Source organism: Xiphias gladius, chromosome 16 (genome assembly GCF_016859285.1).
Source record: "Xiphias gladius isolate SHS-SW01 ecotype Sanya breed wild chromosome 16, ASM1685928v1, whole genome shotgun sequence".
NCBI lineage: Eukaryota > Metazoa > Chordata > Actinopteri > Istiophoriformes > Xiphiidae > Xiphias > Xiphias gladius.
This window is the reverse complement of record NC_053415.1, coordinates 14,525,546-14,540,348: the sequence shown is the minus strand read 5'-3', so window position 1 is coordinate 14,540,348 and position 14,803 is coordinate 14,525,546. Positions and strand designations below refer to the sequence as shown.

The following is a 14,803-nucleotide window of genomic DNA, read 5'->3' as shown; positions in this document are numbered from 1 at the left end:
TTGTTAAACAAAGCAGTGGTGTGATCTGGTTTTATATACTTGAGATCACTGTATTAATACCCATTAGCTGAGTACATTGACTACACGGAGAAAACTTTAGGTCCACAGGAGGAAATACAGTGAACATGCATTAGACTTGAAACACTGACTGTGTTAATGAATGAAATTCAATGAATGCCCCCTTATTATTTAAAATTTTAAGTTAGGCAACATATTATGGAAGCCAAGTGAAACAAGAAAAAAAATAAAATTCCCATAGTAAGTCAAGACTCTGGGAAAATTTTAAGAAATTAAATTATGATAAATCAAAATTATGAGATACTAAGATGAGATAGTAAATCAAATTTACTACCTTTTAATTTAGTCTCAGAATTTTTTAAGATTACAAATGTAAGATTACAGAATTTTGACTTGCTATCACAAAATTGTTACTTAGTATCTCAAATATTTGACTTACTATGACTTACATAACATGCCTGACTCTTCTGATAATTGTTTTCTGATAATATGGGCATACTATCTACAAATTTGGTGCCATGACTCAATTTTTTTATTAACATGCCTACACTTCATGATTTTTTTTTTTTCTTCTTTTGGCAGAAATGGGTTTCTATAAGTTTTTGATATGACGGACTAATTATTCCATTTATTTGGGCTTTGAACATCGTGATTTCCAGTGATCAATCTACAACTTGTAGGCAAAGCTATGCATAGTTCACACCTACTGTGTATTGTTATCTAATTATTTAGTTATTTATGTTTCACATTTTTTCTTCATGTTGTCATTGACGTTAAGAAAAGCATACATCACCCTCGCGATAAGAATTGTGCACACGATGCATGACGTTTCATAGACAACCACTTGAAGACGGAGAGGTGGCCCCGGAGCCAGGACACACTGCCGAGGTGTGAAGAGGTTTGTGTCCTAAAACAGAAAATAATTAGACATTTTCGCTCAGTGTCAGTCGCTGTACCCATGTAAAAACAACTGCGGTACGCCAGTCGGTTAATTTCACGGACGGTGTGAAAGATTAACCGTGTGCGCTGCCGTACCTACACACGAAAAGTAGCTTGATGAGTGTCCAAAGTAGTGGAAGTTTGGAGGGGACGCCATCTTTGGTCCCAGCTCTCCACGTCCCCAACACGGACTGTGTTTTCAGCAACATACCACGGCAGAGGTGAAGGCCCGGGAAGGTACCGTGAAACGTTTTAAGATGCCTATGTATTTTCTACTCGCTCGTTCGGATCATTTTGTGTAGAGCGAAAGGAAATTGTATTAAAATGACCGAGCAAATCTTGGTGGCGAAACCTGCGTGCTAGCTAACGTTACAATAACGCGTCAGCTCCAAAGTCCATTGAGCCGGTTTGGCTAGCTCGTAGCACTGAAGACACAGGACCGTCTTTCTGTGCTCAGGCCAGTGCAGTAACCTCAGGACAAATACGTGCATAATGGCGATAAACCTTTACTAGGGCAGAAGGGTTACCGCTGGGGTCGGTGCATCTTCCTTTAAGCATGCTGCTGTTAGAGGAGCAAACAGTAGTCAAGTTACCGAAAAAACGTAAAAATAGATCAGCAATTGGAACCACAGAAATCAAGCAATTTCTGGAGATGGTTAACGTTATATCACAGGATTAGTAGCAAGCAGTGTATAGGTGTGCATCGCACTATTAGCAATCATTTGTGTGACTCTGGTGTTTCCCTACCAACAATGTTCACAGTATCTGTGCATGTGTGACTGATCATCTCAACGGTACAGAGGGGTAACAGATCGCCTTTAAACATGACAGTATGCATCCAACATTAAGTGTAGCTATGTCTCTTCAATGTAGCCCTTTGCTATAGATGCCACTGCATTGAATGGTAGGTAGCCTTGTGTGATCTTTTAGTATCGCTAACTTAAAGGGCTAAGTGTTGATGTAACGCTAGAAGCCCCAACAAAAAAATCAAGGGACACCCGTGGGATACAAGCTGCTTAGGGCAGTGCAGCATGCTAACCCACACCCAATCAACTAACTGATGCGTATTTGTTTTTTTTTTTGGTGACCTTATGTGGTTGTCACTTATGTCGATAAAGCCTCCTTGCACCCCCAGTAGTTTTAAGAGGATATTGTAATGACGGAGAACTTTTACTTAGTTTGTGGTATTTAAGTAGCCTTTACATTTGCATGATCCGTTTTGCATACAATGATTGATATTAATCAGTGATGGCTGCCTACAGCCGTATGACACTTGTGTATATACTGAAAATTGTGAGGCTATTGTCTGTGCTGGTGTTTTTAAGCTTAAGCTGCCCCTAAAATGAATCTAGGTGGAAGTGATCCAACCCATTTTATGCCAGAGATTTTTAAGACTTTCCAAGTGTCTGCCATAAACAGGTGGTCACTCTGCTGAGCAGCATGGAGTTAAGATGACATCCACAGCAAGAGCTGTAAGGGTTCAACCACTTGTTCCTGCAGGGGCCTGAATATGGATAATAGTTATGCACAGAGGCCTTCATGTTTGAAACAAAGGGAAATCCTTGAGAGAGACCACACACCTGATATGCATTTATGATGTAAAACGGGCATAAACAGTCTTGGCGAAAGGTGAGAAATAGCTATGGCCTTATCTCAGCAAACCATTGTCGTACCAAAAAACACGAGCAGAATAGGTCTTAAAGCCATAACTTTTCATAAAGATTATGGTTTTTATGGGTACATTCATAGAATTTGAACAGGGGTTGAACAGCTACAACAACTGCTTCTAGTGAATGTTGAAGCGCTTATGTTGAAGTTATGATTAAACAACATACCAGTCATTTATTCACTACATTAGTTATTCTTGCCAGGATTACAGGGCTAAATATTTAGTACTGCTGTATATACTGCAAAATGGTCTTGCTAGTTAATAAAACAATTTTTTGCTTTGCTCTCAAAGTGGTGCAGATGCCACATGCAGCATTCATACTGTATTTGTGTGAGACAGATGACTGCAGTGGATAAGTTCTTCAGAAAAATAGATTGCAAATTTAATTAGAAGTCATAGACTCAGCGTGGGAAATGTGACAAGCTTACTTGTCTCTTAGGAAGAGGAAATGGACTGGTTCCCTTATTGTTATTGATATAACAACATTTAACAATTTTAAAACCGAGGCCAGTTTCTCTAAGCATGGGAGGGTAGTGACTATTAATTTGATTTTGGGTGTTATAGAAAAGGTTCAATGTACAAGGTTAGTTTACATTGTCAAACACTTGAAGATTTGATCACAGCATCCAGTTGTAAGCAGTTTTAAGGTAGAGTGCAGATAATGACAAAAGAGGGTTATGATAAACAATTTAGGTTGGCAGTGGAACAATACATCTTAATCCAGGGATGTCTTTCAGTAAACCACATCACTGTTATTTTAAGTCCAGTTATACTTTGAGTGCAGATCAATAATTGTGATGCATTGTTCATATCTGTAGTCATCAGACATCAGGCTGCATCTGATAAAAATTGAATTTCAGTAGGAGAAGTACTGAATGTGACTTACATTCCCTTTGCTTGTGTGTTGCTAGACTTGCCACTTCATTGATTTCAGTACACGGTTTCTGTGATGTACCAAGTATAATTGGTAATCATTACCGTATCAATATGTGGTTTTAAAAAACTACATTAATCGCAAGCCTGTTTTCAGTTTGCTCTCACTTTTCATCCGATAGGGCTCTGTTTAGTCTGTCACTAAATACGGATAAGTGACTAACAAGTTGATTTTATCAAAACATCCAAAACGGTCAAATTGATGGTTATTTTAAAAATGTAACTGATGATTTTGTTTAAGTCCTCTGCTGTTGGAGTTATCATTGTATATTGTTGGTCGGTCAGTATCTGAACTGTTTCATTGCTGGAGTCAGATACAAGCCAGTGCTTGTTCTGCTGTCTTGTTAATAGCAAACTGGTAATAAAAGTATTAGTTATCCACGCACCTACACACATGATTCAGATGTTTAAGAACTTATCAGAATATTTTTTTAATGTTTATACTCTGATGTATAAACACATTTTGCAGCTGGTTTTGTGGATGGCATTGATGGGCTGGACATGATTTGAATTAGTGACGAGGAGTTTTATACTTTTTGACTTGGACATAACCTTGATCATCTGTCTTATCCTGATCTGGTAAATAGTTGCAAGATGGTATTATTTAATGAGTTGTCTGTATTCTATTTATTACACCACATTACTAAAGTTGTTTCATGTTGCAAACTTTGAAGTGGGCCTGTGTGCTGGCCACTGCATTGTAAGGCATAACTTTACAGCAGACACAATGTTTTAGTTTAAGAGGATGTGCTGAATGGCATTTTGTTTAACTATTCTTGCCAAGGCTTGTTTTGTATTATGTACAATCTGTTGGACAGTACAACTCTGGGCCTAAATTAAGTCCAAATTCAGTCCATCTCTAAGATTATTGAAGATTGCTTTGAGATGTGGTACTTACATATTATGTATATGTGTGCTGTTTTATTCATTTATTTGCATATGTCAACAAGGAATTTGACGTTTCACAAAATTAGTATTTGACTTCCCACAACTTCTCCTTATTAGGTACATTTATTCAGTTTCACACAAATGGACCGTTTGGTCAACTTTGTTCTTTTTGGAATTATTGTTTTCCTATTGTTCTCTTATATCTAAAAGAGATTTTTATCTTTGTTTCCCTACGACTTGTTTCTGTGTCCATTCCCTGGAGCACTGCTGAAATGCACTGATTCCCCCCCCTGCCTCAAGATTATCTGAAGTTATATTTATCTTGGGAGTTATTAGATGATATCATAGCATACCTTCTCTCATCTGTATGGTGTTCTTCGCCTTCTCAATTTCTCATTCACCTGCTCGTATGAGGAAAAAGACTAGAATATATTCGGCTGTCATAGCTGATAGGTGTGTAAGCTTTAAATGGCTGTTAAGAGTATGTTTGTCTAGATTTGATACATGTTTCATCATTTGATTAGTCTTTGTTTCTTAATTCAAATCAGCTATATTCCATCAATGTCATCAACAAAACCAGCTGCAAAATGTGTTTATACTTGAGTTAAAAAATATTCCGATTAGTTCTTAAACAATTTAATTGTGTCTAGATTTGTGGAGAACTAATACAAGTACGCTCTATTGTTAGCTGTTGTGACTTTTGTTTTTATTAATACTTACTACCTAGTATTTCTCACATTATGTTCTCCTTCACTTAAATGTTTTGTTTTTTTTAAATCCCTACCCACTTGGATATAGCGCCAAGGCTCCATAGGCCTTTATAAATTCAAAATGGTTGTCTCATTAAAGCACAGGTTTAGTGGGCAGACCCCTTTGAGTCTGCAGCAACACTGAAGCCCAGGGAGCTCACGTAACAGTCCCACAGGAGCTCAGTATTCATCACTGCCTAGCAGTTGAAACATTGCTCTTGGACTCTCATGATAATAGAGCTTGTGGCACAGAAATGCTGTTATGACTAATTGTCCTCTGCATTTTGAGTGTTAACAAATTATTTTGGATATCTTTGTTGTTGTTGTTGTTGTTGTTGTTATTGTTATTGGTGGTAGCAGTAGTATTAAGCTGCTAGTAGTAACAGGAGTAAACATAATGAAAAAAATCTTGCTTATTACATCAGTGCTACACAAATGTAGAATGAAAACTGTCTTGGGAATGCCACTGGGGAATGGGCATAAATTTGGTCTTGGCCCAAATTCTGTACTAGACTAAAATATTATCATCTGTCAGGCTTTGAGATTGTGAGTTACATTTATCATAACTCTGCTATCAAGCTCATTGCTACTGTGTCATCTGCTCTTGAGTTGGCATTCAAAGGCTTCAATTAAGATGATCCTTGAATAACTGAGACATATTGTGAATTGTTGATAATCCTCCTAGGTACCATGGAGGAGCTGCACAGCCTGGACCCCCGGAGACAGGAGCTGCTGGAGGCACGCTTTATGGGCGGGGTCAGCGGCAGCACAGGGGGTAGCACTGGCAGCACAAGCGGGGGAACCAAAGTGAGTGAATATTTGGCAATGTCAGCTATCTCAATGTTGATATGGAATATTTGATGAAAACAATATTTATAGAATTTTGATACTTAATGTTGTCCCCTTTTTTTCCCCCCAGGGTTTGACCAATAATGAATGTTCAAATCACAGTTTTGGAAGTCTGGGATCTTCAAGCGACAAGGAGTCAGAGGTACAGGTCCAAATCTTTTGTCTTAATTAGAAACCTATTAACACTGACTACATTTACATGTATCAGCGCAATAACCCTTGGCTTTTCTTAATAAGATGGTACATGTTGTTTTTAAAGGTTGCTTTCAGAGCTGTTCCACCACATTCTTGCTTACTGCTGTGAAGCGGAGCCCAATTAATGAGCATTACTCATTAGAGTTCAGTAGACCCACGCATTAGAAAGCTGGTTTGTTGTATATGTCATATAAACTCTGTCCTAGAGTGATTGAGGGGTGTATATATGGTATCTTTGCCCTTTTTAATACCATGACTAAAATCATCTGCTTCCTGTGACACTAACCTTGTTCATATTAAAATACACAAAAAAAAATCTATATGGCTTTTTTTGTCCATTAACCTAAAATGGGCTCTTAATGTACATGGAATGATTTAAACAGTCATTTGTGCTGGTTGATGTAAGGGGTTCATGCAAATCAGTTCCTGTTAAGGTGGAGTTCTGAGAGCTAGAGTTTTAAAAATAGCCACCCTGTTACTAAACTGTTCTCCTTTTTGAAGAGTAAGGGCATTACTGTGATTCATCTAATGGATATCATGAAGACCATCATCCAGAAACTGTATATGAAACATCTCTGATAGATTTCTCAAAACAACTGCTTGGCCATTTGACTACATGACCTTGGGACCCTTCATCTGTGAAGTTAACTCTGACAGACCTAAATCTCACCATTGGATAGTGTGCAGGGCTGTATCACCCCAACAAAGGCTTCTTCATTCATTTTAGTGAGATTGCTGCAGTGGCGCAGCGTGGGATGCCAACCACCCTGTTGTGTCCTGGCATTTAATAAGCTTTCAAACTGGATTTCCATGTTTGTATTTTATGTTCTTCTGTACACTGTCGCAGCACACCCACGCCACTGCAACCCCTTGCCTTGTTCTGCATTAGCGTTATTGTCTGTGTAAATGTTTTCATACCTTTGATTATTTTATGATCTTTCTTAAAGAATTCTCACAGGTCATTTTTGATCTAAACCCATCATTATTACATTATTAGTAATGAAGTACTGATGCTGTAAAAGGTCTTTCACTATCTTGTACACAGAATCTGCTGGTTACCACCAGGTGCTCTCTCTCTCACGGTTTTGCATAAAACTCTTTCCTTTCTCACTTAATAGGGTTCCGATGTGAAAAGAGGCAGTTCTCCTGCTTATTCGGTAGGTACATGATCAAATCTGAAAATGTGATTGCTTACATAGTTCAATGCTGCAGTTTGTAGTGTTCCTCCGGGTTGAGTGGTTTTGTCCATTAACCAATATTAAAAATAAAAAAGGAAGGCCCACACGAGAGGTGCTTAACTCAAAAATTTTCCGAGGTGAAATATTGTTTTGTAAGTAATATAGGAGATTATGTGCAGCAAAACATTGCTATAACATTTATGTATTTTTGTTAAACTATTCCCTTTGAACTTTAGATCATTTTTGATAATTCAGAGTATTCTTTTTTTGCACCAAAACTAATTGTTGATCTGCTGGTGGCGTAGGTTTTGATAGAAGATAGAAATTACACGAGTATGCAACTAAGATCTGATTATTACTACAAGAATAAAGCTGATATGAAACTGCAGTGAGAGCAGCCACAGAAGTCAAATATTAATTTGGTAATTTTTACAGTTCAAATCATCCAGGGTTATTTTGCTCATATAGAGATCATGATTATGTATCATGATTATCCAATGGGAACAAATTAGTTACAACTTTTTAGACAATACAGCTGCAGCGAAGCCTTTATGAAGGTTTAAAACAGCTATGTTAAGTAATTCTTTTGTAAAACATTAAATACAATTTATTTTTTTAGACCCCAGAGAAAAAACAGTCAGAAACAACCAGAGGCAGAAAAAGGAAACCTGAGATCCAATCAGATAGCAGCCAAGGTGAGTGTCTCTGTGTTAAACAGGTTATATGTAGGCTCTTACTTATTGCTGTATTCTTCTTAAATATTTTTGATAAATCCCAACACTCTTTTCTTTCCCTTCACAGGAAAATCAATTGTGCGAGGACCCAAAATAAGTGATTATTTCGATGTGAGTTTTCTGTTTGCTGTCAGATGTTTCACATGCTGAAATGAGGTGTTGAATGGATAATGTGTGTTATATTAGTCTTTGGTCAACATCTATGGCATAATCCATTTCCTGTCTCTAAAATAACAGCGGTATGATATAAAAGGAGCCCCTGGCATGTCTGCTGTCACCAAATGTGAGTCAGTGACGTCACTTGTCCTCTCTTTACCTTTTAGTTCCAGGGAGGAAATGGGTCCAGTCCTGTGAGAGGTCTCCCACCAGTGATTCGCTCGCCCCAGAACTCACATTCCTACTCCACTCAGGGCATTGCTGTACGTGTTACTCAAAATCTCCGTTGCTGCTCTATTCAGCGTTGCCCTGTCATAAAAGAAACACTGTCTCTTCTGTTACAGGTTAGACAAAATAGCTCATCTCCTACTAGTCTATCTTTTGGGGACCACATGACGCATCCAAAGCAACTAGCAGTCAAATCTGTTCAGGTGAGGTAAATGACTGCTGATAGTCAAGTCACCAAAGGATTTTCGTAGCGACTCTTACATTTGTTTTTGGATTGCTGGGTAAGATTTTAAACAACGTCTTTTGTTGTTTTTCACTCTAGACTGACCTTACAGTGTTGAAATTGGCTGCCCTTGAAAGCACTAAGAATCTAGACCTTGAGAAGAAGGAGGGCAGAATAGATGATTTACTAAGGGTAAGAAGGTTTTACTCTGTTTAGTACCTTGCAGAAAGGCACGTCTGGCCTGTGATGTTAATGTCGTGATAAAACAAATTGGACAACGTCTGTTAGAGTAATGTTTGGTAATAAAAAAGGCCTTAATTTGTATCATCTGTCAACGATATAAACAGAATTTGTAAGGTTTTAAATATTTGGTGGATTTGGATTATAATGTAATTTGCCTGACTGTTGATATGTTGTTTTTTCTGCTTCATAGGCAAACTGTGATCTCAGGAGACAGATAGATGAACAACAAAAATTACTTGAAAAGTACAAGGAACGCTTGAATAAATGCATCACCATGAGCAAGAAGTTGCTTATAGAAAAGGTAAGTGTATTGTTTTTCTTAACTCTTTATGAACTCACATGATGTGTCTACAAACCCACATGCAAACCTATATTTTGTATTGTTCTTCAGAGCACCCAAGAGAAGCAGGCCTGTCGGGAGAAGAGCATGCAGGATAGACTACGTTTAGGCCATTTCACTACAGTGAGACATGGAGCCTCGTTCACAGAACAATGGACAGACGGCTATGCCTTCCAAAACCTTGTGAAGTATGAAGCTTTTAATGATATTTTTTGTGTCTTACCTATTGTTGTTGTTGTTGTTATTAGTGGTAGTAGTGGTGGTGGTGGTGGTAGTAGTAATTGGTGGATTTTTTTTTTTTCTCCCCCTCTGCGAAACACTTTCTTTATCTGGAAGCGGTTGCACAGTACAACCCGTCCGATTGTGGCCCATGAACCACATGTTGTTGTCAGCTGCAGTGTCAGCAGATATCTTTCTTTGCTGCTTCATTGTACACAGATCAAGTCAACGCATGTATAATCACCTCTTCAGCCAAAAGCACTGTCAGGAGTTGTTAGGATTTTATGAATTTAGCAAGATTATTTTATGTTTTTAAATGCTGATCAAGTTAAATGTGTAAATGTTCTAAAACTTTAATTTTTTTCAGGTAGGACTTGTAGACATGTAGGATATTGTAGTAGTTTAGTGTTTAGCTGTGCTGTAGATGAGCAGGACTGGAGTGTAATTTGGTGGACCACACGACCACCACCACCACACCCCACCCACCATGTATATTCTAAGCTGGTGGATCAGATTCAGCGTGGAAAATTATGTTTCAGGCCCATTCCTAAAAGAAACGGCACAGCTTTCATAATTGCTGATTTTCTTTACAATGGTCTTAAATTGAGGGTGATAAGATTTGATAAGATGGTGTAGTTATTTTAGTCGTGACCATGAATGGAACAAAAGTATGGGAATGATACTATCTAACAGAAATCACTGTTTTCCATCTACAGACAGCAAGAGTGGATAAACCAACAGAGAGAGGACATTGAGAGGCAAAGAAAACTTCTAGCCAAGAGAAAACCTCCATCCTCCAGTAACTCCCAAGCACCAACCACAAACTCAGAGCCAAAGCAACGCAAAACCAAGGCAGTGAATGGAGCAGATAGTGATCCCTTTCTAAAACCCAGCCTACCTCAGCTGTAAGTCCTGGCTTCTTGTTAATCATAGATATCAGAGCAGCCATTACCTAGGTAATGGCACTGCATGAAATTCAGTGTAGTTTTGGCTTTATTCTTTTGCAGTAGCAGTTGTAAAGCAAGTTTAACGTGACTGCATTCCCATATTTCTCTCGTCCTGAAAAGGCTGACACTAGCAGAGTACCATGAACAGGAGGAGATCTTCAAATTGCGACTCGGACATATCAAGAAGGTTTGTCAACTGCTGAACCTGGCAAACATTTTGTAATTAGTGCAGGGGGGGACTTTGCCCGTCTTCGTGTATTGTGCAGACACAAGACCTTGTGTATGAATTTATTTTTTGAGTTTCGCAATTTATCCAGGATCCACTATATAATAAGGATAAAGTGTGATTTTACGCAGTTTAGAGGTTAAAACCTAATTGGAGTCAGTAAATTATTAAATGTAGCAAATCCTTCAAGCTGATTCTCCTGTTTCCTGAGCTGAATCACTGTTACTTTTGAGCGAATCACCCTAAGGATTGAGCGAGCCTGTAGTTTGTGGATGTATTCATTGTTTCCCGATGAATAAGCATCACAGACAGCCCCTGACAGACTCTGTATCAAGCCAACCGTTAATATTTAATACAGAACTAGTCAGCTGTGTACAAGTGGGTTTTGATGAGCTCCTCTCCTTGTAGCCAGTACTCTGAAGTTCCTTCTGTGCACTTGTGTGTTTGTGTGCTTGAATCATTTATAGGAAGAAGCTGAGATCCAGGCGGAGCTGGAGCGTCTGGAGAGAGTGCGCAACCTTCACATTCGGGAGCTGAAGAGAATAAATAATGAAGACAGCTCACAGTGAGTCTGAATCAATTTCTTTGACAGTTACTGCATTGACACTGGAACACGTTGTACACACAAGGCCAGTATCCACATATGTGAAATTAGCACTGTGCCTCTTGACTTGTCCTTTACCACACTGGTCACGACACACTAACAGTGATTTTTGAAGGATTTTCACCGATACTTGGGTCTGTATCTGTAATTTTGATTGTTTTCTGTGCCTTTTTTTTCCATCTGAAGATTTAAAGATCACCCAACACTGAATGAACGATATCTGCTCCTGCACCTTCTAGGGAGAGGGGGCTTTAGTGAAGTTTATAAGGTAAGTCATTAAATGTTGATCTTATAGGTTCCAAACTGAAAAGCAACACCTGCTAAAGTATTTTTTCAAGTATAAGCCAACTTTTTGAACGCGTGTCATACAGGCTTTTGACTTGATTGAGCAACGATATGCTGCTGTGAAAATCCACCAACTTAACAAGAACTGGAGAGAAGAGAAAAAGGAGAACTATCACAAGTACGTTGCCCCCCCTGTGAAAATTTGGAAACTCACCTGCATTATACTATAGTTAGTGTTTCATATATTGTGACGTATTTAGACAAGTTGTTCTGATGTCCTTCACTTCAGTGTATTTGTTATTCCTCTCCATAAGCCTCAATGCCTGGCTGTCAGTGCAAAAATACATCACCTACACCTTCCTGCTTTGTTGCCGGTAGACACATAATTACCATCCTCTCTGCAGGCATGCATGCCGAGAGTACAGAATACACAAGGAGCTGGACCATCCCCGAATTGTGAAACTTTACGACTACTTCTCACTGGACACAGACACGTTAGTCATTTAATGCATTCTCTTTCATACATTTACAGCACTTCTCAGTTGGTTTCTGTTAGGATTGGTCTGTAATTCTCAGTATGTCTGTTTTTAAATTCGTTAGGTTTTGCACCGTTATGGAGTACTGCGATGGCAACGACTTGGATTTCTACTTGAAGCAGCATAAGTTAATGACTGAGAAGGAAGCACGGTCCATAGTCATGCAGATTGTGAATGCACTAAAATACCTGAATGAAATCAAACCCCCAATCATCCATTATGACCTCAAGCCAGGTATACATACCCCTCTGGACAACTTATGACACTCACCACATCATCAACAATATAGTGTTGACTCATTGTACTTTGGTCTCCAGGCAATATCTTGTTGGTTGATGGTACAGCCTGTGGGGAAATCAAAATCACTGATTTTGGTTTGTCCAAAATCATGGATGATGACAACTATGATGTGGATGGGATGGACCTGACATCACAAGGTGCAGGGACCTATTGGTGAGAAGAAATGACACCCCACACAGATATACATTACATATAAGGTCATGGACAGTGGTTGAGGAAGTATTCGGATCATTTACTTACTTAAAAGCAAGAAAAACAGACTACAAAAATACTCATACGCATTCAGATTTTTACTTAAGTAAAAGTGCGTAAGTATCAAAATTAAAAGCCCTGGTTATGCAAACAGTCCCTGTCACTGTTGTATTATTAACATTGTTAATCATTAACATTGTTAAACATTAACATTATTTTAATTTGTTTGAAACGTGGGGTAGTTTAATCATATTGGCATCATATTTATAAACAGTATGTAATATATAAATCTGATTTTAAAAAAGTAACTAGATACATTTGTCAAATAAATGTGGACAGAGTATAAAGGAGCATAAAATAGAGATGCTAAAGTAACGTTCAAGTACCTCAACTTTGTACTTAATTACAGAACTTGAGTAAATATGCTAAAATTACTTACCACCACTGGACATGAAAGTGAAAAACAGGCAGCTAGTACAGACACTAAACAACTTTGTTTTATTTTGGTCAGGTATTTGCCTCCTGAATGCTTTGTGGTTGGTAAAGAACCTCCAAAGATCTCCAACAAGGTGGATGTGTGGTCTGTGGGCGTTATCTTTTTCCAGTGTCTGTATGGAAGGAAGGTAAGGAGGGAAATACAGAACCTTTCCTTTTAATGTTTCGCTCGTAATTTAGGTCCAGTTATTAAGCACTGTTCCTCCTTCTCAGCCTTTTGGCCACAATCAGTCACAACAGGACATCCTGCAGGAGAACACCATACTCAAAGCTACCGATGTCCAGTTCCCTGTCAAGCCTGTTGCTAGTAATGAAGCAAAGGTAAGTGAACTCACATACAAAAGGCTATTTTAAATGTCTTGTTTTATCAAGGAAAACTCTATCCTAAAACAGCGGAACTCACTCTGACTGACCTGGAAATTTTGGATACTGTTTCTCCCTCCTTCAGGCCTTCATAAGGCGGTGCCTGGCATACAGGAAGGAGGACCGGATTGACGTTCACCAGCTGGGAAGCGACCCCTACCTGCTCCCTCACATGCGGAGGTCAAGCTCCTCTGGAAATCTGCAGATGAGTGCTGCTGGCTCAGGACCAGCCTCCTCAAGTATCATTTCTTATTGACGGCCTTGAACTGTGACAGGAAGGCAAACTGACCAAGTTGCTCGTACGCCTGAAGCGCTCCTCAGAGGCTCAAGCTCATGCGAGAAGCAACAGCCAGAAAGAGGAGGAGCAGGTCACAGGTGGGGAGATCTCACCTGACATCCACGGACCTGTGCCAGGCTTTATTCTTGTTCACCAGGGCTTGATCAATGGAGGGACAGCAAAGGGATGTTTTTATGACATGGGTAGAAGGATCTTTTGAAGGTCCAACAAAAGCACTGAAACTGACGACATACCTTGAAGAAATTGTGACTGTACGCTCTGTTCAGATGTTGCAGATGGATAAAGCCTTAAAGGGCCAAAGGGAGACTTGGCAGCCCATCGGTTTAGATTAAATAACATGGTCCTGCCAGGGTGCAAATGATTCAGCTGCTAGAAGTTAATATACTGTGAGGAGAGGACAGTCATTGTTAGGTAGAACTACAAAGATTTCACTATTGATTTAGCTAAATGTCTTGTTTTTCACAATTGTTAGGCTTTAATTTGAGTTACTTATACAAGAGAATGTAACGTGTAGCATACAAGTGGCATCTAGTGACATGTAGGTTGGGGCAGCATACTTGCATTTAATGCACAAAGTAACCAAATGTAGAAAATGACAATGTATAAAATCCTATGCAGGAGTATAACAGATAAATTGGAAACTGTATATGCTGTACAGGTGAATTTTCAAATTTTGAGCTGCAGCTGTAACATGTACAAAGAGGTAAAATTTCCCCTATGTAAAACTAGTTTCCTGGAGTGGTTTCACTTTGCTGCTTTGTTGCTCTTACTTTTTGAAGGGCTTTATGTTCCACTTCGGGTACAAATTGTACAGTTCTGCTAAGTGTGAATAATAAATGCCAGGAAACTTTTTTTTTTTTTTTCCTCCCAGTGAATGGTATTGTAGAATATATCTAGTTAACATCCATATTTATCGCCTGATATAATACACTCTTTAAATTTTAGAGTGCAGTTTACCAAAATTTACCTCCATTTTCTGAGATTATGCTGACGCTC

General features: G+C 38.8%; 1 protein-coding gene across 1 annotated transcript; it reads left to right on the top strand.

Annotated features, from left to right (window-relative positions):
• The first annotated feature begins 855 nt into the window (after positions 1-855).
• Positions 856-14,659, top strand: tlk1a (tousled-like kinase 1a). The gene is given in 24 exon segments (XM_040148213.1): positions 856-1,116; positions 1,118-1,156; positions 1,158-1,194; positions 5,882-6,003; positions 6,116-6,187; positions 7,359-7,397; positions 8,038-8,113; positions 8,220-8,263; positions 8,476-8,571; positions 8,653-8,739; positions 8,859-8,951; positions 9,193-9,303; positions 9,394-9,530; positions 10,278-10,466; positions 10,629-10,695; positions 11,202-11,299; positions 11,525-11,606; positions 11,710-11,801; positions 12,028-12,117; positions 12,224-12,393; positions 12,477-12,612; positions 13,163-13,274; positions 13,360-13,467; positions 13,595-14,659. Coding segments are annotated over 24 exon segments (2,310 nt in total). The 5' UTR covers positions 856-1,074; the 3' UTR covers positions 13,766-14,659.
• Positions 14,660-14,803: the final 144 nt, after the last annotated feature.